The sequence below is a fragment of the Boleophthalmus pectinirostris genome, unplaced genomic scaffold, assembly GCF_026225935.1.
Source record: "Boleophthalmus pectinirostris isolate CB_2022bp ecotype Guang Dong unplaced genomic scaffold, ASM2622593v1 HiC_scaffold_18, whole genome shotgun sequence".
NCBI lineage: Eukaryota > Metazoa > Chordata > Actinopteri > Gobiiformes > Gobiidae > Boleophthalmus > Boleophthalmus pectinirostris.
Genome location: NW_026571133.1, coordinates 41,651,100 through 41,676,198, shown reverse-complemented (window position 1 = coordinate 41,676,198; position 25,099 = coordinate 41,651,100). Strand labels below are relative to the sequence as shown.

The 25,099-nt window shown below is 39.9% G+C and overlaps 1 protein-coding gene across 1 annotated transcript in view; it reads left to right on the top strand.

The window, feature by feature from the left end:
* The window catches only part of LOC110155210 (BCL2/adenovirus E1B 19 kDa protein-interacting protein 3-like), a 38,567-nt gene extending 24,670 nt beyond the window's left edge, over positions 1 to 13,897 (top strand). The window contains exons 3-6 of the mRNA XM_020919265.2: positions 2,546 to 2,618; positions 4,806 to 4,909; positions 6,981 to 7,130; positions 10,396 to 13,897. Coding sequence (XP_020774924.1) covers positions 2,546 to 2,618; positions 4,806 to 4,909; positions 6,981 to 7,130; positions 10,396 to 10,444 — 376 coding nt within the window. The 3' untranslated portion in view covers positions 10,445 to 13,897. The remainder of the gene's footprint in view (positions 1 to 2,545; positions 2,619 to 4,805; positions 4,910 to 6,980; positions 7,131 to 10,395) is intronic.
* The last annotated feature ends 11,202 nt before the right edge of the window (positions 13,898 to 25,099 follow it).

Sequence of the window (25,099 nt, the reverse complement as noted above, 5' to 3'; positions counted from 1 at the left end):
CAAAATATGTCCCGCACCACACTTTTTTTGCAGGACTGCAGGGCTCTAATTCGAAACTCTGAGTCTCCCTTATCTTTGCTCCCCATGTTAAGTCACTCCTTTCACTCCTTCCCCCTTCACGTTATAATCCCGTTATAATCTGTGTATGTTCTGCTAATGAAATTACTGCACATCGTATCAGGTTTGTGAAGTTGTGTGCCGTTTTTATCATGCGTTTTTATATTTATGGAGAATTGTCTTTCAGGGGGCTTGTGGGCGGGTTCGAATAGGGCCGGGAGAGATCACTAAATTACTCAGATGTGCATGGATGACATATAAAACCAATTCAGGCATGTTTTTGATGAGGGAACAGCATTATATCATGGTAGAAAGGTCCAAAAAAACTAATACCCCCTCTTTAAGAAAACATATTTACTTTTTTCTGTGGTAAATTCGGAATTCTGGGTCTAAAAGGGAGGAAGTTACACCCACAAGTATGACAAATATGCACTGTTAAATAACGCTCCACTGCTCCAAAAAAAAAAGGCCACAGCACATATCTGTCTCAAACCAAAACATGAGATATGAAAATTAAACAGAAACTACATTCCATCTGACACCGTGGGGAATGCAGGGTTACACATTTCAGTATGGACTAGACAAATTGACTTAGTGTAGTCGATAAGGCCCATTTGGTTCCTAAACTAAAGATTTCTGAATGATTTTAGTTGGTCAGCTGTTCACAGTCTATCTGTCAAAAGTCACTGCACAAGAATTTTTGCAATATGAATTCATCACATTTTTAATCTGGCTTGGAATGTTGTTTAATTAAAGGTTCTATATTACCGAGTTGACTTTTGTGAGCTTTAAACCATGTCATAATGTTGTTACATCATCAAAAACATACCTAGAGTTATGTTTTTTTCATTCACACGTTTGACTAACCCTTTATAATTAGCCTGTCTACATCTCCACAGCTCAACATGCTCTGTTCCACCTCGTGATGTCATGAAGAAGTAGTTTTCCAGTTAACAGATACTTTTTACCTTTTGTTTAGTAGAAGATTGGCAATTCCAGGACTGAAATAATCCAAATGATTCTTGTGGTGTATGGAGTTTGAAAACACAGTGGAGCGCTTCATGTATTCCCACATGATATCACAAGGTAGAACAGATTTGAGGGAAGAACTCAACCTAAATCTACTGGGTTTGTGTGTGAATGAAACAAAACACAACTCCAGGTCTGTTTGTGAAGAAACATTCCTAATATGGACACTTTAAACCTTAAAATTTTAAAAAGACTGGTTTAATATCTGTGCTGTCTTGATGATAAAACCTGTTATGAATGCAAATGGCTCCTTTATAATATAATACTGTAGACGACTAGTCACAATTATTACAATAAATTATAAATGATCAATTTCAGCATTTATGAATTGAATTGAAATTTTCAAGACCATGTTATCAATTTATGGATTTCAGCCTCCTGTTTTATGGGGCCTTTGAGAACATTTCATCATTCAACAGGTGTAATATATAGGGATTCGAAATATTGTGATATCGTATCGTCAGAAGTCTCACAATAATATCATGGACTGTCACAATATATCGAATCACAAGTTCCTTTGCTTAAATGCATGGTTTTATAGAAGCAACAGCTTATGAACATCGGGAACCACATATCCCATGATTCATTTCAGCACAGACAACATGAAAAAACATGTTTTTGACTTGAATTCTTGGGATTATGACGGAAATAATTCACACCAAAATCTTGTCAAGGTATTTTAAAAGCAAAAACAGCGTCCCATCTACAATTATATCAGCCTCTCTAAAATATCTCAGTAAATATTGTACCGTGAGATGCATATCATGAAAATATTGTACCGTGAGGCAACCGTCCTAACTTTTCATCATTCTGAAACCCATGGATAGGGAAATATGTCTTTTGCCTTACATCTCCTAATATCACATTGTAGAATCTGAAAACAACCAATGAGCAAAAGAATAAATTAAAAAATAAAAACACAATCAACAACAATAACAACTGTATTTTAAGTTGTTTTTTTTTTTGTTTTTTTTTTTATTTAAAAGTGCAATGTGTAACTTTTCTGATGGAGAGTCCGTCTAATGCTTTTCTCCACGGAATTGTTATTGCTTTGTCTGGAATGTTTCATAGTGTTGCATTAAACCTTTCTATCTTCTATCTGGAGACCAAACCAGACCAAGTTACAGGTCTGATCTGTGGAGAGGCGACCCTGCTCACACAGTCAGAATGCTTGTTTTTCTAGGTATTTTTGAGATTTAAAACCACTTGTAATTGAATAAATGTAAGGTAAAGCTGTTTAATGTCATACTCTGGAACATTCCAGGCAGAGCAATGATATATCCGTAGAAACAAGCAGTTGACGGACCCTCTACCAGAAAAGTTACACAGTGCATCCCTAAATAATCTTTCCTCAGAGCCCTCGTCGTTGAAAGTACACCTTGTTTCTTTTTGCTGGTTCACTGACAGAGCTGTAGTTGAAAACATGAATGTGTAACTGTGTGCGTTTGTGTCTCTTCAGCCCCCCACGGCCCCACAGCCCACAGGACGAGGGACAGATCATCTTCGACGTGGACGCCAGGAGAGACAGCCAAGTGAGTGCGCCCGTCGTCATGGCAACGGCTCAAACGTGTCACACACCAAAAGCACTGAAAAACCGCAAAAGACTTAGAGCAGCCCGGCGCATCATTTTCGACATAGCAACAACAAATAATACACAGGCAGTTATTTAACGGGCGCTATGTCATTTTTCTGGAGGAATGTACGCCATCTGGACACAACCTAGAATGTTCCACAGTATGAGTGTAAAAATTTTGATATACCGTATCATTTAATGTGATCATATAGATTCAATATCGTGGGCTGCTGTATCGATAAATCACCAACAGTATTTTTTGGTGTATTTTATTAAATTATTTTGATACAGAGATACAGTTTTGTTGCTTGTTCAGAGGAAGGAAGCTCGTTTATGCAACACATTTATGTTTTGATGATGAAAATGTTTGTGTTTCATATTCACTTTGCATAAGAAGCGGTTTAACAAAGACTTTTAGTATTAATTTAGCCTTTATTTTTTTATTGAACTGTATCGAATCGTTTTGAAATATTGTGATATGTATCGTATCGTGGCCTATGTATTGAAGTGTGCATCGTATCAACAACTTCTGAATGATACCCAGCCCTATTCTATAGTATGGCATCAAGGTTATCTATGGAGACAAAATAATGACGCCACTCATTCAGGTTACAAGTAAAGTCTGTGGAGAAGTGACCCCACTCACTGTAAGAATGCATCGAGCAGTCAGTAAATAAAAATAGCAGCAATTAAATCAATGCAAGAAATGTTAATGTTAAATGTTAATGACATACTGTGGAACACTCGAGGCTAAACAATAACCTCTCCACGGAAACGAGCAGGTGGAGGACTGTAAGGCTACATTCAGACTGCAGCCTGAAGTGACCCAAATCCGATTTTTTGGCCTCTATGTTCCTGTATCTGATCTTTTAATGACTGAACGACACAGATCTGATTTTTTCAAATGTGACCCAGGACACTTGGATATGTGCTCCTAAAACCGATACATATCTGATCTTTTGACATGTGACTTCAGTCTGAACGGCCAAACCGCATTCATCCACCTACACGTTATCAACAAGACACAAACGTCACTATTCTGCTCTGAAGTAGGTGAAAATTGTTAATGAACTCCGTGTCACTGAAGCGAAGCACATCACCACTCACCACTCTTGGCTACGTCTCCACATCCACACGTTCCTTTCAACGGACGTCGCTGCCGCTGTCCTACAAAACACCACGGCCAAAAACCTCGTCCTTCTCCTTCTCAATCTCCTCCTTAAAACAAGTAAGCTATATATGTTCTGGCTCTGGTACGAGACAAACTTTAAAATCGCCAGGTGCTCAATGCTCGCGTCCATGTTTGGACAACTTCCGTAAACACAGAGCACGCTCGCTGTGGTTGACGTCATCGTGTCCTACAGTGTGCATGCGGGACACTTTTGGGCCGTTTAATGTTCACACTGGAGTCACATACAAGTCGCATTTAATTGGAAATGTGAACAACCTCGCAAAAACATCGGATTTCACAAAAAAATCCAAATTGAGCGTTAAGCCCTGCAGTCTGAAAGTAGCCTAAAACAGAAAAGTTAGACTGTGCACCTTTAAAGGACCCGTGTTGTGCTATTTTCTGAGCTGTTATAAAGTTCTTTCCTCATCACAAACAGACCTGGTGTTGTGTTTTGTTTCATTCATACATGTAAATCCTGCACATTTAGGCTGAGTTCTTCTCTCAAACAGAAAACACTCTGTTCCACCTTGGGATGTCGTGGTGGTAATACAGAAAGTGCTCCACGGTGTTTTTAAACTCCATAGACGTTCACTAGAATCATTTGGATGATTTCAGCCCTGGAATTGCCGATCTCTACTGAACAAAAGGTAAAATGTAGCTGTTAACTTGAAAACTACCTCTTCATGACATCACAAGGTGGAACAGAGCATTTTGAGTTTTGAAGATGTAGACTCTAATAATAAAGGGTTACTTAAACATGTGTGAATGAAACAAAACTCCAGGTAACATGACTTAAAGCTCATGACACAATCAATTTCACAATCAATCACGTCAATTTTCCGTAACATAATGCAACTTTAAACTTGAAGCTACCCCCTTTTATATTACTTCTAATTCTTTACTTTTTCACACAGCTCTATACTTCATGATGTAATAATGCTGTAATAATAATAATGCTGTATCTCGTGTCCCCAGTCGGAAACGGACAGCCTGGAGAAGGAGCGGGACATGGACATCCTGATGAAGGACGCAGACTGGGTGGCTGACTGGTCCAGCCGACCCGAAAACATTCCCCCCAAGTACGTATGCCGTCACCATGCCAACTCCATAATGTCTATATGTGCAGCGGGTTACTATGGCAGCGCTGTTAGTTCTGGTACAGTGGTCTGGTCCGCTTTTAAGGTGGTCAGTGCTTAAAAGGTTATGCATTACTTATCCAATTCAGTCCTCTTTATTTTTTTAGCACATTTCATAAACATTTTCCAAAGTGCTGCACAAATACATAGTTGTAAAAGCACTAATAATATCATGACAGAATAAATGCTCAGATTTAATCATACTAGTCTTAAAATAATAAAACCAGTCAAATAAAATAAGAGCAAAACCATAGAATAGCAATAAATAAATAAAACCACTCAAATAAATTCAAAATAAGAGGAGCACACAACTCACGCAGCGTTAAAAGCCAGAGAGTAAAAGTGGGTCTTAAGACGAGACTTAAAACTCTCCACTGTGGGGGCTGTTGAGACGTGGAGGGGGCAGAGCGTTCCAGAGCTTAGGGCCGGTCACAGAGAAGGCCCTGTCCTGGTCTTGTCTTAGGCACCACGAGCTGGAGCTGGACCTTGGACCTCAGAGCGCTCGCAAAAATGTAAATTTGGATGAGGTCCGAGGTGTATTATGGGGCCAGTCCATTCAAAGCTTTAAAAACAAACAATCAAATCTTAAAATCAGTTCTACAATGAACAGGAAGCCAGTGCAAAGATTTAGGAATTGGGGTAATGTGCTCTTTTCCAGTTCCTGCGAAAAGTCGTGGCGCAGAGTTTTGGACTAACTATAGTTGGTTACCGTAAATTCCGGACTATAAGCCACTGCTTTTTTTCTCACACTTTGAACCTTGCGGCTAATGAGACGATGCGGCTAATATATGGACAGATCCTTTGTTTGGCACATTGTTCATTCATATATACGGTCTTAGGTTTGGCAACACAGAGGATACACACAGCCTGAGTGCAGAAAACACCCCTGTCTGTGCTACACTAGCTAGTAATGTCAGTGCACTCAAAGAGTTTTAAACATAAACATTAGTGAGGGGGATAAGTTTTACCGTATGTGTAAATGACGAGTAGAAATGTCAAACTTCAGTAGCCGGACATCCACTCATACCTGATTGATAGAACTAGAGAGAGAGTCTGAAATCTGCTGAAATCTATAAGACACTGACATGATACAGACAGGACAGAAGCTCTCGCAGGAGTCATGCGCCGTAGAGTTAAAATTTCTTTGATGTGGCTTATATTCAGGCGCGCTCAATAGTCTGGAAATTATGGTACTCTTAAAGGTACTTATCGTTAAAGAGTATGGATTTCGCTTAAATCCTCAGTCAGTACTAGAAAGGGGCGATAATCTGCCACTGCACTGAACAAGAAGGTCAATGCTGTGCCGGTCCATTGAGTTACTGTACTAGAGATGCACCGATCCAGCTTTTTCAGCTCCTATACTGATATCAATACTGTGACTTTAAATATCCGCAGATAACTGATACTAACCGATACTAGTGTAGGGACAGAAAATGTCACTTCTTTCCTTTAAAACACAGTTAACTTATTACACAAGAGATCCAATTCTGTTATGTAAGTGTTATTTATCCTTCAAAAAATTACTGAACAGCTTTGTATGAATAAGTTCAGACTTTCTAGGCCAAAATCAGCGTGTAAATAGACTTGAGGCCAAACCAGGATATTGACTCTATTCTAACTGCAAACAAAAACAAGAAAATCAAATTGCCTCTGGAAGGGACTAGTTTCGGAGTGAAGATAATTTAGAACTGTTCTGTCATTGCAACTAACTGTTCAAATAAAACAGTTAAATATTTCCATCCATCCATTTTCTTTCACTTTATTCAGGCCAAGTTGAGAGCGGTGAAAAGTACACAAATGGCATCAGCTGAAAACCAGAAATACAGGACTGCCATTCAAACCCTACAGCCTTTCTGACGACCACAAAACACACATTTACAGACTCATGTAGGAAATCAATGGGACCAGTGTCTTGCTCAAGAGCTGAAAGACTAGTACTGGAACCCCACATTATGCATTGATGCTGTCCCCTCGCATTAGAACAGCTGTAATCCTTGTGTGTGTTTTGCTGCAGGGAGTTCCACTTCCGTCACCCACGGCGCTCGGTCACTCTGAGCATGAGGAAAACTGGAGCCATGAAGAAAGGAGGCATCTTCTCCGCAGAGTTCCTCAAAGTGTTCATCCCCTCTCTGCTGCTATCGCACATCCTCGCCCTGGGCCTCGGGTACTGCACTACTGCACCACCTGACACACTACTGCACCACCTGACACACTACTGCACCACCTGACGCACTACAGCACCACCTGACACACTACTGCACTACTGCACCACCTGACACACTACTTCACCACCTGACGCACTACTGCACCACCTGACGCACTACAGCACCACCTGACGCACTACTGCACCACCTGACAGGTCACTGCACCACCTGACACATTAAGCTGACACACTACTTCACCACCTGACGCACTACTGCACCACCTGACGCACTACTGCACCACCTGACGCACTACTGCACCACCTGACGCACTACTGCACCACCTGACAGGTCACTGCACCACCTGACACATTAAGCTGACACACTACTGCACCACCTGACGCACTACTGCACCACCTGACACACTCACTTGACACACTACTGCACCACCTGAGGCACTACTGCATCACCTGACAGGCTACTGCATCACCTGACGCACTACTGCACCACCTGACGCACTACTGCACCACCTGACGCACTACTGCACCACCTGACAGGTCACTGCACCACCTGACACACTAACCTGACACACTACTGCACCACCTGACGCACTACAGCACCACCTGACGCACTACTGCACCACCTGACAGGTCACTGCACCACCTGACACATTAAGCTGACACACTACTGCACCACCTGACGCACTACTGCACCACCTGACACACTCACTTGACACACTACTGCACCACCTGAGGCACTACTGCATCACCTGACAGGCTACTGCATCACCTGACGCACTACTGCACCACCTGACACACTCACTTGACACACTACTGCACCACCTGAAGCACTACTGCATCACCTGACAGGCTACTGCATCACCTGACGCACTACTGCACCACCTGACAGGTCACTGCACCACCTGACACATTAAGCTGACACACTACTGCACCACCTGACGCACTACTGCACCACCTGACACACTCACTTGACACACTACTGCACCACCTGAGGCACTACTGCATCACCTGACACACTACTGCACCACCTGAAGCACTACTGCATCACCTGACAGGCTACTGCATCACCTGACGCACTACTGCACCACCTGACACACTCACCTGACACACAACTGCACCACCTGACACACTACAGCATCACCTGACGCACTACAGCATCACCTGACGCACTACTGCATCACCTGACGCACTACTGCATCACCTGACACACTACTGCAATACAACAAACTCATCCAGTGTTCAGTCTTTTCCATATGACAGGTTATAACAACATTCTTTCTGACATATTTAGGGTGATCGGATTTTCAAAATTTAATTCAAATTAAATTGGTTTGTGGTGGTTGGTATTAATACAATTTTGAAACGAGTGCGTAATTAAAGAAAATTGTTCTGCACTCGGCTCATTCATGATGAACATGTGAGTCAGTATAGTCACATTTTCTTTGTATTTTGGTCGTTTTTAAGCAGCTTTTCTATATTTTACTTAAACAAATGACAATGTATGCCTCTCTTTACTATTGGCAGGAATCAAAGGGGTCAAAAATAAGGACATATGGGACATTTCTTGTATCAAACTGGGCCAGATCACTGGTTTTGGATAAATCTGCTGGGACAGGGGACACAGGGACTGTCAAAACTGGGACTGTCCTGATCATGCTAGACATATTTTATTTTAGAAAAGTACCTAAAGATTTTAGTAGTTGAATAGTCATCCTTGATTTTTAACTACTTTACTGCCCTCTAGTGAATATTTATGGAAAAAGTTATTCTTTTTTTTTTTAGTTTAATTAAGTTAAAAACAAACTGATTGCTAATACGTGCATTGTGTCACCAAAACAATGAAATGCACATAAAAGTGAAAGGATTGAATGTCACTGCATTTGTTATAAAAGGCCTTTGTCAACTGGTCACAATTATTCAAATACATTGTCATAGTTTCAGCCCTGTTATATTTAGATAAATTGTTGACATCTATTGGCTATAATCCACACATTTTATTGGTGTGGTTGAACAAATATGGTAGGTTAATAGACCGTACGATCACAAGTGTTCTGGTTCGTCATTGGTAGATTAGCTACTTAATGGACCGTGTGACTGTGACAAGGACAACAGCACATTCTACTTCAGAAATCTGCTGTCTTAAAATGCATCCTTTTATGCTCCATTTGGTCATGATGAGTTTCAACACACACACAGTCAAAACTGTTCCACAGAATCTGTAGACACTGATGTAGTCCAGCAGGTGGAGCTGTTTCCCTGTGAGTCGTCCTCCAGCTGCTCTGTAAACAGCTGCAGACTAATGAGAGCTCTTGGGCCTGGTCCCTGGAGCTGTGTTTGTGAGAACACATGTTGGACTAATCCTCAGCTCTGATAATGTTACAACAAGTGTCAGCAGCACAGCACAGAGCAGGAATCTTATTAAAGTGTTAGTTACTCACACATAAAAGTTAAGGGTTGATGGATTCCATACTTGGACTGGCCAGCACACAAGGCTTTGTTGGCAGAGTTCTAGAGTTTTCTCATGTGTTTGTGTTGTAAATGCATGTCCCCAAGGTTGCATTCACACTTACAAAAACACCACATTAATACTGTGTTTAAACCAAACCTGGAACCAAGTCTGGACTAAACCAGCCAGAATTTAGAAAAGCATTTAACTGTGTTATTACATCCTCCCCATAAGGCAAATAAAAAGTTGTATTCCTGCATGTCTGAGTAATGTTTTATTCAAGGCTTGAGTGCTCAGGAAATGTCTGTTTTCACCTCCCCTCTATGTCCTCCCACTTCTCTGTACCTACTCACAATTTTTGAAAAGATTCAGACTGAGTAATACATGTTGGGTTAAAACATACCATTTAGCCAATGTCACAATTAATACAAATAAGCCAGTTCTGCCATTTTGAACATTACGTCAATGGACCTGTTTTAATGTTTGAAAGTTTTGAGCTTAATATTATGGTTTAAAATGAGCAAAATATAGAATAATAATCTACACGTTATAATTGGTCCATGTACCATTTGTTCTTTTGAGTTTCAGCTAAGAACCAAAAACAATAAAATTTTAGTGTCAAACAAAAAAAAAGATTTCGACCTCTATTTTCAATACTTAATTTCAAATTAATTTCAAATAACACCAATCAAAAAACAGTCTCAATTGAAATTCAAAAGAATGAATGGTACACGGAGCATAAATTAATAAAATAAATAAAAAATAAATGACTAAAATTGCGTCATGTGTCTCCTTTAATTCTCTCTACGTCTGTCTCCACAGGGTTTACATCGGAAAGAGGCTGACCACGCCCCCCACCAGCTCCTTCTGAACATGCCCGAGACAAGTGCCTGTGAAGTGGCCACAACGGAGTATCCGAGCGCGCCCCTCTGCCCCGCCTGCCCCTCTCTCCCCCCTCCTCCTCCTCCTCCTCCTCCTCCCCTCGCTCTTCCTCCCTCCTCTTCGTCCCTGAGATATGTCATGTTCTCAGGTCTGCCCCCCCCCTTCCCCTTTAACCCTCCTTTTTGTGCCCTCTACCCTTACATTTGACCCTTTTTCTTGACTGGCTGTTTGACTGTCTGTAGATAAGCCCCTCCCTCCTTCCTCGTCACTCATTTGTAAATCTAGGAATGACTTAGGTTTTGTTGTTTTTTTTCTTCGGGAGGGGGTGGTTAAAACGTTTTTGAGCGGGTGGGTTTTCAAAGGAAGCGTCGATAAACCAAAGTCTTTGCCCTTTCGGATGTGAAAAACAAAAGGGGGGGAGACTGTCCAGCTTGACCACAGATTGTGCCACCGACATCAGTAGCCCCACACTTCGTAAAAAAATCGTACAAAAATGGTCGTAAAAATTCAACGCCGCGGGCTACTCGAACTGATCATGCCTTTTTTTGTAGACGTTTTTTCTGTAGAGTATATCAACTTTTCTTATTTATTTTTCGCGACGGGAAAAAACGCTGTAATCAGTTACCGTAGTGGCCATCCCGAAACCGCAAGTGTTCGCGATTTGCACTGGGGGAGATACGTAAGATTAGCGTGAAGTGGTGCGAGTTTGGAAGCCAGCGTTGACATTAACAGTATTTTTTTGTTTTGTTTTTTCATTTTGGGTCCCTGTAATTGTAGCTTCTCCCCCTTTTTTTTTTTTTTTTTTTTAAATCTGTCCCACTCCGACGTTTATGCTTTGCTTCAAATGTCCAAAAACATATCGTTAGCTAGCGTGACCCTTTGTGCTAACTTTTACACTTACCCAATTTTTATTTTAATTTTTTTTAAATTTAATTTTATTGGCCAGGTGTGGTGTAAAGAAAGGAATTTATATACCAAATTGAGATTGCTTGGGTTTGCTCTTTAAACAACTTCAAATGACAACGAATAGAGTAGTTTAGCTAATAGTGTTAGCATTAGCATTTTTCTTAGTTTTGGCTAAAAGCATTTATTTAAAAAAAGAAGATAAAAAGTAAAAAAAAAAAATCTTATTGGCATACAACTATCAATCATACACTAAGTTAGCCAAAAAAAAAGAAAAAAAAAAAAAGAAAATTTAATATGTTATGGCAACCTCAAGGGGGCGATAGATGGTTGCCAATTTTCAAATATCGTATGGGTTAAGCAATTTTTTTTCCAATTTTTTAAAAGTGGAATTAATCATTGATGGAAATATAATTTAGAAATATTGATTTGTTTTTTTAATCCCATTTTTTGCCGACACTCCAAGAATCTTTTGCCAAAACTTGCAGATAAAGCGCGTGTACGTCATTCTTGTATCGTCTTCGTCGTGAGGCTGGACCCGTCGGAAAAAAAGACCGTAGATCATAGTGAACGTAGCTCTCCTCGCTTATTATTGTGTTGTTGACTGCATGACATTTCTGTAGCAAATTTATCCTGTGAAAATGCACGGAGAGCTGGCGTTTACGAGATCTGGGGAGGCACACGAACGGCACCGAGCTGTATATTCTTAAAATGGTATAAGACTGATATGTTTTAAGGCAAAGTATGATAACAGGTGCTACCAAGTATGGACCTCAGTTGTTTCATAGGACAATATGGCAAGACAATATGGAGGAATTTGCATACAATAGGCTACTGGTACTACTGACAGTGAACTTAGCACAAATGTATTTTAAATGGGTCAAATGAATCAGTTTAAGATCACATATTATGCGCTCTTGTGGCTTTAATTCCCTTTTCAACATGCTTTTGGTATTTCACATTTTCTGACTTAAAGGGCCCATCTCATGCAAACTCAACTTTTCAGAGCTTTCTACCTTCTAAGAGTGATGTGTGGGCCTTGTATATGTTGGTGAAGTGTTTTTCAGATTGATTCAGCTTTTTTTTTTAAACAAATTCCAGCGTATTTCTGCCACCCTCCCACGTGACAACGAACTAAAGCTGCTACAACGATGATGCGGCAGCTACACCTATGGCGCATTTGACGTAGCAGAAAGCACTTCGCACCCGCCACCCTCCCCCACTCCACCGCCTCCGCCCCGCCTCCAACCCGCATCGGCTGACAATTGCGACAGCATATTGTTCTACACTGCAGTGTACACGGTATAATAAGTTGATTTACTAGTGTTTATTAATACTTTACCAATCAGTAATGTTCAGCTGATGTTGACGCAGTGCTTGAGCTTCGTGCTCCTCAAAGTCCTCGTCTGATTCCAAGTCCAACACATGCGGCTGAACGCGCTGTATCACCATGATGAATAAAAGTTTATTCCTACCTCTATCAGGGTGCACGTCTGTCTCCCCCTCCCTCCCTGAGATGGGCGGAGGAAGGGCGGCTCACTCAAAGCCTACGTCACGTTTGGAGGGCGGAGCCTGTGCTTTCTCAGGACGGGTGGGGGGATGAGCAATAGTCGGACTTTCATAGTTCCTGGTCTGTGACTGTCTCCAAGAAATCAGTAAGATTTCATAACTATTGTGTAATGGATGTTCCAAAACCCAAATTGTGCTTGTTTATGTGCAGAAGATACAATGTGAAAAGCGTTATTTTGCATGAGATGGGCCCTTTAAAACAATGTCATGTAATGTCAGTCCTTTTATAAAATATACTTGAGGCGCTTAGGCGTTGGAGCTCCCTCTGCTGTCCGCATCAGAAATGAACAATGAAAAATAAATGAAGCCCACAGGAAATGTGAATGCTAAAAGAGCCACGTGTTCGTCGTCGGAAACGTCTGAAACGCAGAATCAGTCCGTTTTGATGGTATACGGGTTGAAAAATTGCGCAGGAAAAGTTCAGATTTTTACCCGCGACGCAACAATTCAGGCAAAATGCGAACAGAGCATTTTCGAATACTCAGAGATGACGACATTTAATTAATGGATTCATGAAACAAGCGTGAATGTAGCAAATACAACTCAAGGTGTGTTTTTGATAAGGGGACAATATTATAATAAGGTTTAAAGCTAAAAACAAAGTGATTTTTTACATAATACGTGTTCTTTAAGTTACTGTTGCTTATACTCTAGCTTGAAAACTGAATGTCTTCTTCCACGGGTCCAGCCTCACAGATGCCGTCACTGACCGACTATAGCTTTGTTTTGCTCTTGTCTACTTTGTTTTTGTTTTTCTTGGGTTAAATTGCACACGTTGAGAGAAATAATAATGTTTTTGTTGATGAAGAAAGGTTGGAGAGGATGTATATGTGAGCAGACGGGTTCCCCTCAGAATGCGATGATAAGACTGCATCTAGAGATATTGTACGAAAAAAAAAAACTTTTGCTTTGAGTTTTTTTGCCCACTACATTGGAGAATCATTTTGTCATTAAAGTTGACCTGAATGAAGCTATGACAAGTGTGGAGTTTTTGTTTTTGTTTTGTTATTTATATGATAACTGCTTGAAATTCCTGCAGGCTGAAGCCACATTCTTATCAAACAGTGAAAATGCTGTTTCACCAGTCAGTGCTGGAAGTTCCCACACTGTAGCATTAATGCATATTTATCTAGCTGTTATTTAATGTTTTTACAGTGTCTGCGTACACTGGTGTGTGAATGTGTGTGTGAATGGGTGAATGGTTCCTTGTTGTAAAGCGCTTTGAGAGCCTTGAAGGTGGAAAAGCGCTATAGAAAAATGTGACCATTTACCATTTATGCCTCTAAAGTATCTTAACAAAACAGGCATTCTTAGTTTGAGTGGGATTGCTTCTCTACATACAGTATGCAACCTGTAATTTAGACTGAATGCACCACCAGCTTAGCCACCTAGTGACTCTGCTCAATTTAATTTCTCTCCAGCGACTAGGTCAGGAATCAAAATACACGAGATGGTTCGCAAAAACCCCGGAAGTGCAAGTTTGGGCACCAGCCAATTGGCAAAGAGCCATACGTTCGGTGAGATGGAAGATTTAAAGCCGTAATAAAGAGAATGTTTGGTGAATTTTATCAAGGGGAAAGACGTTATTTCCCTTCTTCCTACAGGATTTGGGAAAAGCTTAATATACCAGTTAGCCCCGTTAGCGGCACATTACATACGTCATGACCAAATAGCAGCAATTGGTTAAATGAAAATAGGATCTTCAGAGAAGCAACAGCCATACTCTTCACCGGAAAAGTTCCAGTTGCACCTTTAACAATAACGTTACTGCAATAATCAATGTCACAGTGGTTGTGTTTGCACGCACACCAAAATCTGATTATGATCGGACTTCAAATCTGATGTGAGTCATGAGAGGGACCATGATCTGAGAGAAATCAAATTATTGTCATTGTAATGTCCAAAAATCCCATAGTAATCCAATTTAGGTGTGCTGGTAACTGCAGCCACTGATACTCTATTATTTATCACTGTTTGGAAACAGGGATGCACTAGGTTTTTCAGTTGTAATATTTATTTTACAGCATTTATTTCCTTTTAAACAATGTAGCTGTATTTATCCCTCAGGTAACTACAGGTTTGTTTCAACTACGGCAACCAGATTTTCAAAACTGGGACACACCTGCTTTGGGATATTTGGTATAAATACAATTGTGAAAATAATGAATTTAAACTTAATTTAGTCTTGGTTTAGATCAAATTAGTCAAAAATAGGGACACTTGGGACATTACTTGTATAAAACTGGGACAAATCAGTGGTTTTGGATAAATCTGCTGGGACAGGGGACAAAGGACTCAAACCTGTAATTTAATTGAATTTGAATGTATTTGTTTGAAGGATAAGCGAGATCTCTCGTTACATCATTTTCAAGGGGGCCCTCATAGTCACAACAACAAAATACAGATACAGTAGGGCAGACAGTAGGATACATACATTCAAATAAACAGCAAAACAACTAAATCAACACAACCACACACACACACACACACACACTTGACTGTTTGACACATAATAAATCAAATTTGAATAAAAAACTAAGACGGAGTTCAAATATACAAAATGAACAACAAAATTTAACAAAATGATCCAAAACAAGTACAGAAATAACCCATGAAGAACCAGAGCATTTTTAAATGAAGGGACAGAAGTTAATGCACAAATCGATGAGGGAAGATGGTTCCAGTCAGAAGGAGCTTTATATTTAAATGAGTGTTTTCCGATTTGTTTTTTGACTCTTGGAAAAACAAAAAATCTCTGATCTGCGTGACTGTAAGAGGATCTGAATAGAATTAAACACTGTTTGAGATATTCAGAATAACTGAGATGAATACATTTAAAGATAAATAATAACCAGGGATGTTGACGCTGGGAGGACAGAGTAAGCCAGGACAGTTGGTGATACATGGTACAGTGGTGAGTTTCGGGACAGTCCCGAGAAAACTGAGATGTCTGGTCACCCTAGTTTTAAACATTATGAGACTTTCTGAGCCAACTACAACCAGTAAATAGTCTTATTATTACATCCATGTATCTGTCCAAACAGGATATCAGTTGAACCGTTACTTGGAAATCTATATCCGGCAATCAATAGCAATATTTTCAGTATTTCCGCCACTATCCAGTACCAATATCTGATTGGTGCATCCCTATTTGCAAATAAACCGATCCTTACTTTGTTAAAACAGCATGGGATACTTATGTTAATAGACAAAACGGTGAATAATTCAACAGTAAACAAGTTTCATTTCCCCAAATAAACACCAAAACTGTAGATCTGCGACAACTCAAAAATTCCAAGTTCTTCATAGCAATAGATCAAATACTTTTACCAGTAGAGGGCGCACGTTCTAATCCAGTTGTATTCAGTGCCCTTAAATCATAGCTCACTTTTTCCATATCTATACACAGAATAACATCCAAGTCTACCAGTGTTTTAATGAAAGTCTAATGTAAAAACTTTAAGACAATCTAAGTACTTCTGTGTTCCAGCTGCCAAATATGGCCTGCAGAATGTGTGTGCGTCTTATGTGAAAGCAGTGTCCTTCTGTCCTCCTGTCCCCTGCAGCTGTCCCTCTCGTCCACAGCCCTGTCCGGAGGCGCTGCGTAAATCTTCCCAGAATTCCATCTCACATTCCCTGGACCGGCGTCAACACTGTCATAAGTCTGTCATAACACTGCTCCTCATGCAACAGGGACCGAGGGAGGAGGACGAGACTGAGACGTGCCCAACATCAAAGCTACAAGTGTGATTCTTTATGGAAGTTTGTTTTAAGACAGTAAGTGATCTCCAAGATAAACAGTGGGTACATTACCAGTAAAAAACAGATGACTAGAATAATCACATCCCAATAGCGAAATGAAACAAAGTAAAAATAGTAAGGTACTGTACTTAACTATCCATTTTAGGTATATGTACTTTACTTCTAGGGCCCACATTACGTTTGTTTCCTCATCACAAACATATCTGGACTTGTGTTTTGTTTCATTCACACATGTTTAACACACAAACCCTGTATATTTAGGCTGAGTTCTTCTCTTAAAGGTTAAAAGTTGTGTGCAATGCATACTGGGAAGGGTCCTCCGAAAAAGTCAGCTTCAAACCGCCATGTTTGATTTCCCAGTGGGATGCGTTTATTGTCAAAGCCGATTTTTTCTATTCTTTTGAGGTATGTCGCTTTTGTTTCTGGTTCTGATATTGTCATATTTTGGTTATGGGATTTGGACATTGTAAGTGTGTGGTTGTTGGATGTCCTGACAGCGGAAAACGGACTTTAGAAGTTTGTGAACTCTGTAAATGTAAAAGGGAATCAGATGTGTGTGACTGCAAACCTCCATTCAAACTGTTTCCCTTCCCAACGGAACTGAAAAATAGTGAGGAGATGGCGAAGGGCAGTATTGATCCACAGGAAGGACCAAATAGTTAACCTTTGGCTGCCTAAGAAATGATCCCGAGTTTGCAGCGAACATTTTGTATGTGGAGCGCCATCAAAGCAAAAATCCCGTTTGTTAAGCGAGAGGTACAGAAGATAAGCAGGCTTGTTCGACAGCAACATCACGTCTTGGTCGCTTTGCAGTGGAAGTTGTTTCTTGGTGAACAGCTGGTGTCTTTCGCTTTGGTGTTGACTTTTTAATTTCATAACCAAGGTTGAGTGAGGGATCGGGATTTTGCTTTGATGGCGCTCCACATACAAAGTGTTTGCTGCAAACTCAGGATTTTTTTTTAGGCAGCCAAAGGTTTCTTTTATCGTCCTTCCTGTGGATCAATCCTGCCCATCGCCTTCACCTTTCACTATTTTTCAATTCTGTTGGGAAGGAAAACAGTTTGAACAGAGGTTTGCAGTCACACACATCTGATTCCCTTTTGAATTTATGGAGTTTGCAAACTTCTGAAGCCCATTTCTCGAACCGTTTTCCGCTGTTAGGACATCCAACCACCGCACAATTACGATGTCCGAATCCCAAAACTAAAATATGACAATATCAGAACCAGAAACAAAAGCGATATGGTTCAAAAGATTTGAAAAGATCAGATTCAACAATTGACGCATCCCACTGGGAAATCAAACATGGCTGTTTGATGCTCACTTTTTCGGAGGGCCTTTCCCAGTATGCATTTGTGATGAGCAGAAGTCCAAAATTCGGGATGCATGTATTTGAAAACTACTGCTTCATTACATCAAAAGGTGGAACAGAGCATTTTGAGCTTTGGAGAAGTAGACAGGCAGAATTATGTAGAGTTACTGAAACGTGTGAATGAAACTAAACACAACTCCATGTGTGTTTATGATGAAGTAACAACATTATAACATGATTAAAAGCTCATATTAGTCAATTTTGCATAATATAGGACCTTAAAGTACATTTTACACTGGATAGGATACTTTTTACCTTTACATCACTGCATTTGAGTGCAAGTCTGTACTTTCTACTCTACAAATTTTTTATTATTGTTTGAGACCTGCTGAAAAGGGTTTATTTTTACCACATTCAAAGTCAAACAAAAATATCAAAATAAAAACAGCTAGTAGGAAATAGTAATTCAGTAATTTCCTGCTGACATGTGTCATTAGTCAGTGGATTTTAGAGGAACTGCTTTGGAAGCCAAACTACAATGAGATCTAAAAAAAACCCTCTTTCACTCTTGAATCATCTGGAGTGACATCTCGTCTTACTTACAGGTGGATGCTTGTCTGCTGAAACGAAGGCTGGCGGTTCGAATCTCACTCTCGACAGAAACGTCATTGGGTAAGTGGTCAGGTTTACTGGCCCACAGGTTAGCAGTGTGATTCTAGCTTCCACAGACTTGTAATTGGGCAAGACACTTAACCCACCTTATCCCCAGTGTGTGTGTACACTGGTGTATGAATGTGTGTGTAGTGTGAATGGGTGAGTGGTTCCTTGTTGTAAAGAGTTTTGAGTGGCTAGAAGGTAGAAAAGTGCTGTATAAAATGTGACAATGACCAATTATAATTACATGCTAATAATTTTTTTTCTAATTAAAAGCTCACATTGTGCCAAAGTGGATCTGGGGCTATTGGTTTGCAGTAGTATGGGGCACTATGGTAAATGATCACATTTTTGTACAGCGCTTTTCCACCTTCAAAGCTCTCAAAGCTGTTTACAACGAGAGACCACTCACCCATTCACACTCATACACCAGTGTATACAGATACTGGGGGCAAAGTGGGTTAAGTGTCTTGCCAAGGACACAACAACAGGATTCATCTGTGGGAGCTGAAAATGCACCGCCAACCTGAGGTCAGTGGATCTGACCGCTCGGTCAATGATGTTTATGTTGAGAGGAGGATTCAAGTCGCCAACATTCGGATAAGTGGATGAACACTCTACCCGCTGAGCTACTTGGTCACTTTTCTAGTGGATCTGCGTTTCTCCACTGAGGCGCTAAATGTTCCACAGCATGGCATTAAATCTGTCAGTTTCCATGGAGACAAGCAGGAGATGCCACCAGGTAAAGTGGTCAAAATATGTATTTTTACAGTGACTTGGGTTGTGTCATGGAGACAAGCAGGGGCCAGACCCTCTGCCAGAAAGGTTACATAGCACAGCTTTAAAAGTTATAACTTCATAACAAGCAAAGCTAGAACAATGATGTAACTAGTTAGTAAGTAAAACAGAATAGTAAAAATGTAAAGCAGTGAAAACAGTGCAGTCTGTTCAGTCAGTAGATTAAATAGTTGAATAGAATGGTCAATAATATAATGGGCAGGATGAAGCTGTGAAACCAGAGAGCTCTCTTTGCAGGAAGTGGATCTGTCAGCGAGTATTCAGGATATATTTAAAACTTCCTCTCCCATCATGCATCTGGGCTGGACCAAAGGCATGTGTTGTGTCTAGGACTGGACTAGTCTAGGATTGTACAACAGGCACACAGGTCCTATTTTACGCAGAACTCTTGTGAGCTTTACGATGTGTTTTGTTTTATTCACACATGTTTAAGTAACCCTTTATTAATCTGTCTGCATCTCCAAAGCTCAAAATGCTCTGTTCCACCTTGTGATGTCATGAAGCGATAGTTCATGGCTACCTTTTGGTTTTTGTTCAGTAGAGATGGGCAATTCCAGGGTTGGGTTGGAACTATATCCGAATGATTCTTGTGAAGATTTATGGAGTTTAAAAACACATCGAAACACTTCCTGTATTACCACATGACATCACAAGGTGGAACAGAGTGTTTTCAGTTTCAGAGAACTCAGGGTTTGTGTATTAAACATGTGTGAAGCAAAACACAACTCCAGGTCTGTTTGGGATGAGAACATATATCTGAAAAAAAGAGCGTAATATGGGCCCTTTAAGTCATTTCTATAATTGACTAGACCCAAGAACTCAAGTGCATTTTAACAATACTCATTTTATCTGTCCCTCATCTATAGCCTATCCAATATTACTGGCCTATACACTCCGATGTCTTCTGTAACCCAGTAACATATATATTGTCCTCAGAATGGTGCCCAGGAAACAGAAACCTATTCATAAGGTGACTATGATAATGCTCATGGAAAGCCTTCCTCCTCTTCCGCCCCCTGATTCTTGGTATACATCAGCACACCTGTTCACAGCCAATCAGCTCCCTTAAAGAGCATCTTAGCCCCACCCCCTGCAGCCGACAGCATCGTCATGGTTACAGGGTGGTGGCCGCTCCATCACTGAGGCAGACACACACTGCAGCAGCCTATTCTGACAGAAGTGATTAAAGGAACAGGTAAAAATGATGGTTATACACACACTTACGTTATAGTTTTAGGTGGAAGACAGGGCTGTATATCTGAAAGTGATTCACTGTTTTTGCTTATTTCTTATAAGCAAACTCCACTTATGCTGAAGCTTATTAAGTCTTTTCAACACTCCAGTGTGTTTGAGTAATGCCAAAATTAAATAAAATCAAATGTAGGCATAGTTTGTGCTGACAGATAAGCTGTTAATTACAGGTCCAATAATTACAAAGATATTAACCTGAAATCAAGAATACATTTGGAGTAAATGATATTTAAAATGATTTACTCACTATAAATATTACATTTAATTGTTTAATTTTCGAGAATAGATGCATCACGAATTTTGACTTCCAGTCATTGCGCAATGCATACTGGGAAGGATTTTCTGAAAAAGTGAGCATCAAACCGCCATGTTTGATTTCCCAGTGGGATGCGTCTATTGTCAAAGCCGATCTTTTCAAGTCTTTTGAACCATATCACTTTTGTTTCTGGTTCTGATATTGTCATATTTTAGTTTTCCGATTCGGACATCATAATTGTGTGATTGTTGGATCCTAACAGTGGAACACGGCTCGAGAAATGGGCTTCAGAAGTTTGCGAACTCCATAAATGCAAAAGGGAATCAGATCTGTGTGTGACTGCAAACCTCCATTCAAACTGTTTCCCTTCCCAATGAAATTTAAAAATAGTGAAAGGGAAAGGGCAGTATTGATCCACAGGAAGGACAAAAAAGGAAACCTTTCACTGCCTAAATCATCCTGAGTTTCCAACGAACATTTTGTATGTGGAGCACCAACAAAGCAGGATCCCGTTTGTTAAGTGAGAGGTACAGAAGACAAACAGGCTGAACTCGCACTTTCTTGTTCTTGTGGTTTTACAGCAACATTAAGTCTTGGTCTCTTTGCAGTGGAAGGTGTTTCTTGGCGAACAGCTGGTGTCTTTTGCTTTGGCGCTGACTTTTTAAATTCATAGCCAAGGTGGAGTGAGGGATCGGGGTTTTGCTTTGTTGGTGCTCCACATACAAAATGTTTGCTGCAAACTCGGGATGATTTAGGCAGCCAAAGGTTTCCTTTTTCGTCTTTCCTGTGTATCAATCCTGCCCATCGCCTTCACCTTTCACTATTTTTCAGTTCCGTTGGGAAGGGAAACAGTTTGAACGGAGGTTTGCAGTCACACAGATCTGATTCCCTTTTGCAGTTATGAAGTTCGCAAACAAATTTCTCCAGCCGTTTTCCACTGTTAGGATCCAACAACCACACAATTACAATGTCCGAATCCCAAAACTAAAATGACGATATCAGAACCAGAAACAAAAGTGATATGGTTCAAAAGACTAGAAAAGACTGGCTTTGTCAATAAATGCATCCCACTGGGAAAACAAACATGGTGGTTTGATGCTCACTTTTCTGGAAAATCCTTCCCAGTATGCATTGCGCAATGACCGGAATTCCGAAATTCGTGATACATGTATTGGGCCTGCTCTGATGGAACAAAAGAAAGAAAAAGTGAATGAAGTCTGGATGTGCTACTGGCGCCTTAATGTTATTATTGAAATATGAAATAATGCACTGGTCTCACGGTGTTGTTTTAAACGCCCAAAGCTGTAACACTGCATTATTTATTCACTACCACATCCGCCCAAGTGCTGAATAACAGATGTGGCTGCCAATCTGTGCCGCCAATCTCTCCAACATCACCACAAACAATATTCATACACTGACCACGTGGATGAAGTGTGTAGCTCAAGAACACAACTGTTTTACGCACTGGTCAGAGCTAGAACCATCAACCTTCTGCCTTGGAGTAATGCTTATCTTGCATGTTATCCCTGCACAAATCAGATGCAGGAATTTCTGGGCAGTATTTTGATTATTTCCAAAGTCATTCATTTAGTACATTCCAGAGTAGTATTGTTTTAAGCTGCTCCAGTGGCCTACATGAGTGGACATAGTGACCACAGCCCTTCCTTCCTCTGCCTTCTGTTTACAGGGAACACAGCCAACTTTCCTCATGCACAAGCTCGCTTCCCTCCACTGTCACTGCGAGCTTAACATGCTACGGTCAGCTCGGACCAGAGAGCATGTCAGGCTAGCTCATCAGGGTTACAGAAATGAAGACCGTAGGAAGAGCACATAAAAAGGAAACACTTTATAATAGCACGAACAAAGACTTTATAAATACTTAATTAATGCCGTAACCTAGGGTGACCAGATTTTCAAAATAAAAAACTGGGACATCCCTGGTTTGTAGGGGTGTAACGATATCCAAGTCTCATATACGATATTGTCACAGTATGAACCTCACGGTACGATATTTATTGTGATATCGTGGGAAAGCTCACAATGTGGTGGGGAGGCTCACGATCACGAGGGATGTAACAAATATCTAGGTCTCTTGGTACGATATTTTCATAATATACATCTCACGGTACGGTATTTATTGTGATATTTTGTGGAGGCTAACAAAAATAAAAAAATGCCTTGACAAGACTTAATCCAAAGAACTAAGACTTAAACGTGCTTAGAACTGTTATTTCTGTACTCCAAGAAAGGTAACATAAAGACATTTTTTTAGAAAGTGGCAGCCATTTATTGACTTTTTAAAAACAATCTAAACCAACCACCCACCCACCCACCACTTTTTTTTTAATTATTATTATTATATATATTTTTTTATTATTATTATTTTTTTTTTTATTTATTGTATTTATTTATTTTATTTCTTATTTGTTATTAATATTGGTAGTAGTGTATTTTTTATCATTCTATTATTATTATTATACTGTATGACGCTACTCCTATTTCCTGAGTGATTTGTTTTTGTTATTTAACTTTATTAGTTATGTTTTATCTGCATAAAAATGAAAAAAGTGTGTGTACATGTGTTGTTTGAATGACATATCTATATCTGTTTGCACATGAATAAAAACATCTGAAACCAAAAAAGAACTGTTATTTCTTCATGTAGTCTACACTGAAATGGAGCAAAGGATCATGGTATATGTAGTTCCCTCTGTCTTTTTTTTAGCTATTGCTGCACCATAACTCTTCATTTAAGTGAAGAGACTTGTAATTTGATATATTGTGAGGGTCCACGATGCTATTGAACTTTGACGATATGATATCCCGATATTTTAGTTATTGTTACATCCCTACTGGTTTGTGGTGGTTGGTAATAATAAAACTGTGAAACAAGTGTGTAATTAAGGAACACTGTTATGCAGACCATTCATGACTAACATTTGAGTCAGGATGGTCACATTTTCTTTGTGTTTTGGTCGTTTTTAAGCAGCTTTTCTGTATTTTACTTAAACAAATGACAATGTATGTCTCTCTTTACTGTTGGCAGGGATCAAATTTGTCAAAAATAGGGACACCTGGGAAATTTTTTGTATAAAACTGGGGCAAATCAGTGGTTTTGGATAAATCTGCTGGGACTGACTCAGAGCTCAAAACTGGGACTGTCCCGGGTAAATAGGGACATCTGGTCAGCCTACTGTAACCTCTTGAGTAAGGCCTAACTCTTCATCTAATTACAACAATAACATTTGCTTTCTTTCAAACTTTTATTAAGAAAGGTCATGGTAACGGAGGGAAAATTGTGCAAGCAAGTAGAAGGTGCATGATTTTGCATAATTTGTCGCTTTTTTCTTCCGAATACTTTAATATTACTTCAAAATGAAAGGAAACTTTCTATAAAATATGTCAGTCCTTCCTTTTATCATTTTAAATACATTTTTTGAAAAAATCATGTACCTTCATCAGTTCAAAGATGGAATAACAAGATATGATGAAATACATCCATTTATTTACATGATTTGCAGGTCTTTGAAATTTGGGAAATAATTTTTGTTCCATGTTTCATACATGTTCTGTTTAAAACATATGTAACTTTAGAACCAAAAATGGTACAGAAAAAAGTAAACAGTTTCATAAACAAGAGTACATATACTATCTGTTCAATACATTGTTATATCAGATGCATTAACTTGAATTTTTGGCCTTGCTGTTTACTTCTGCTTGACTGGGCCCATATATTGGATACTCTGATTGCAGAAAGTAAATGAGGACTGTGAACAGCTGTTTTGAATGAACTACTTCTGTTTTTCACATTTTAAGACAGTAAAAATCAGGCAAAGATTAGCCCAAGAAAGCACAAGAAATGACATTATTCTCCTGTCTAATCCAGTGAATCTCCTCAAACTTTGTCCAAAGTTTTGTCCCTGGTTTCACTTCTTATCACCATGGAAACAGAGGTAGCCATGTTTGCCGTGTCCTCTCTTCTACTCAAGCTCTCAGACAATGGCCCTGCTTTTCGGTGGAGCAGACAGTAAACCGTTAACAGCTACCAGCCTGTCGCCATCGTTGTCATGGAAACTGAACTCGCTGCTCAAATCTTTCCCATGGTGCTTTGTGCTCGGGACGTTTATCAGTTCAAT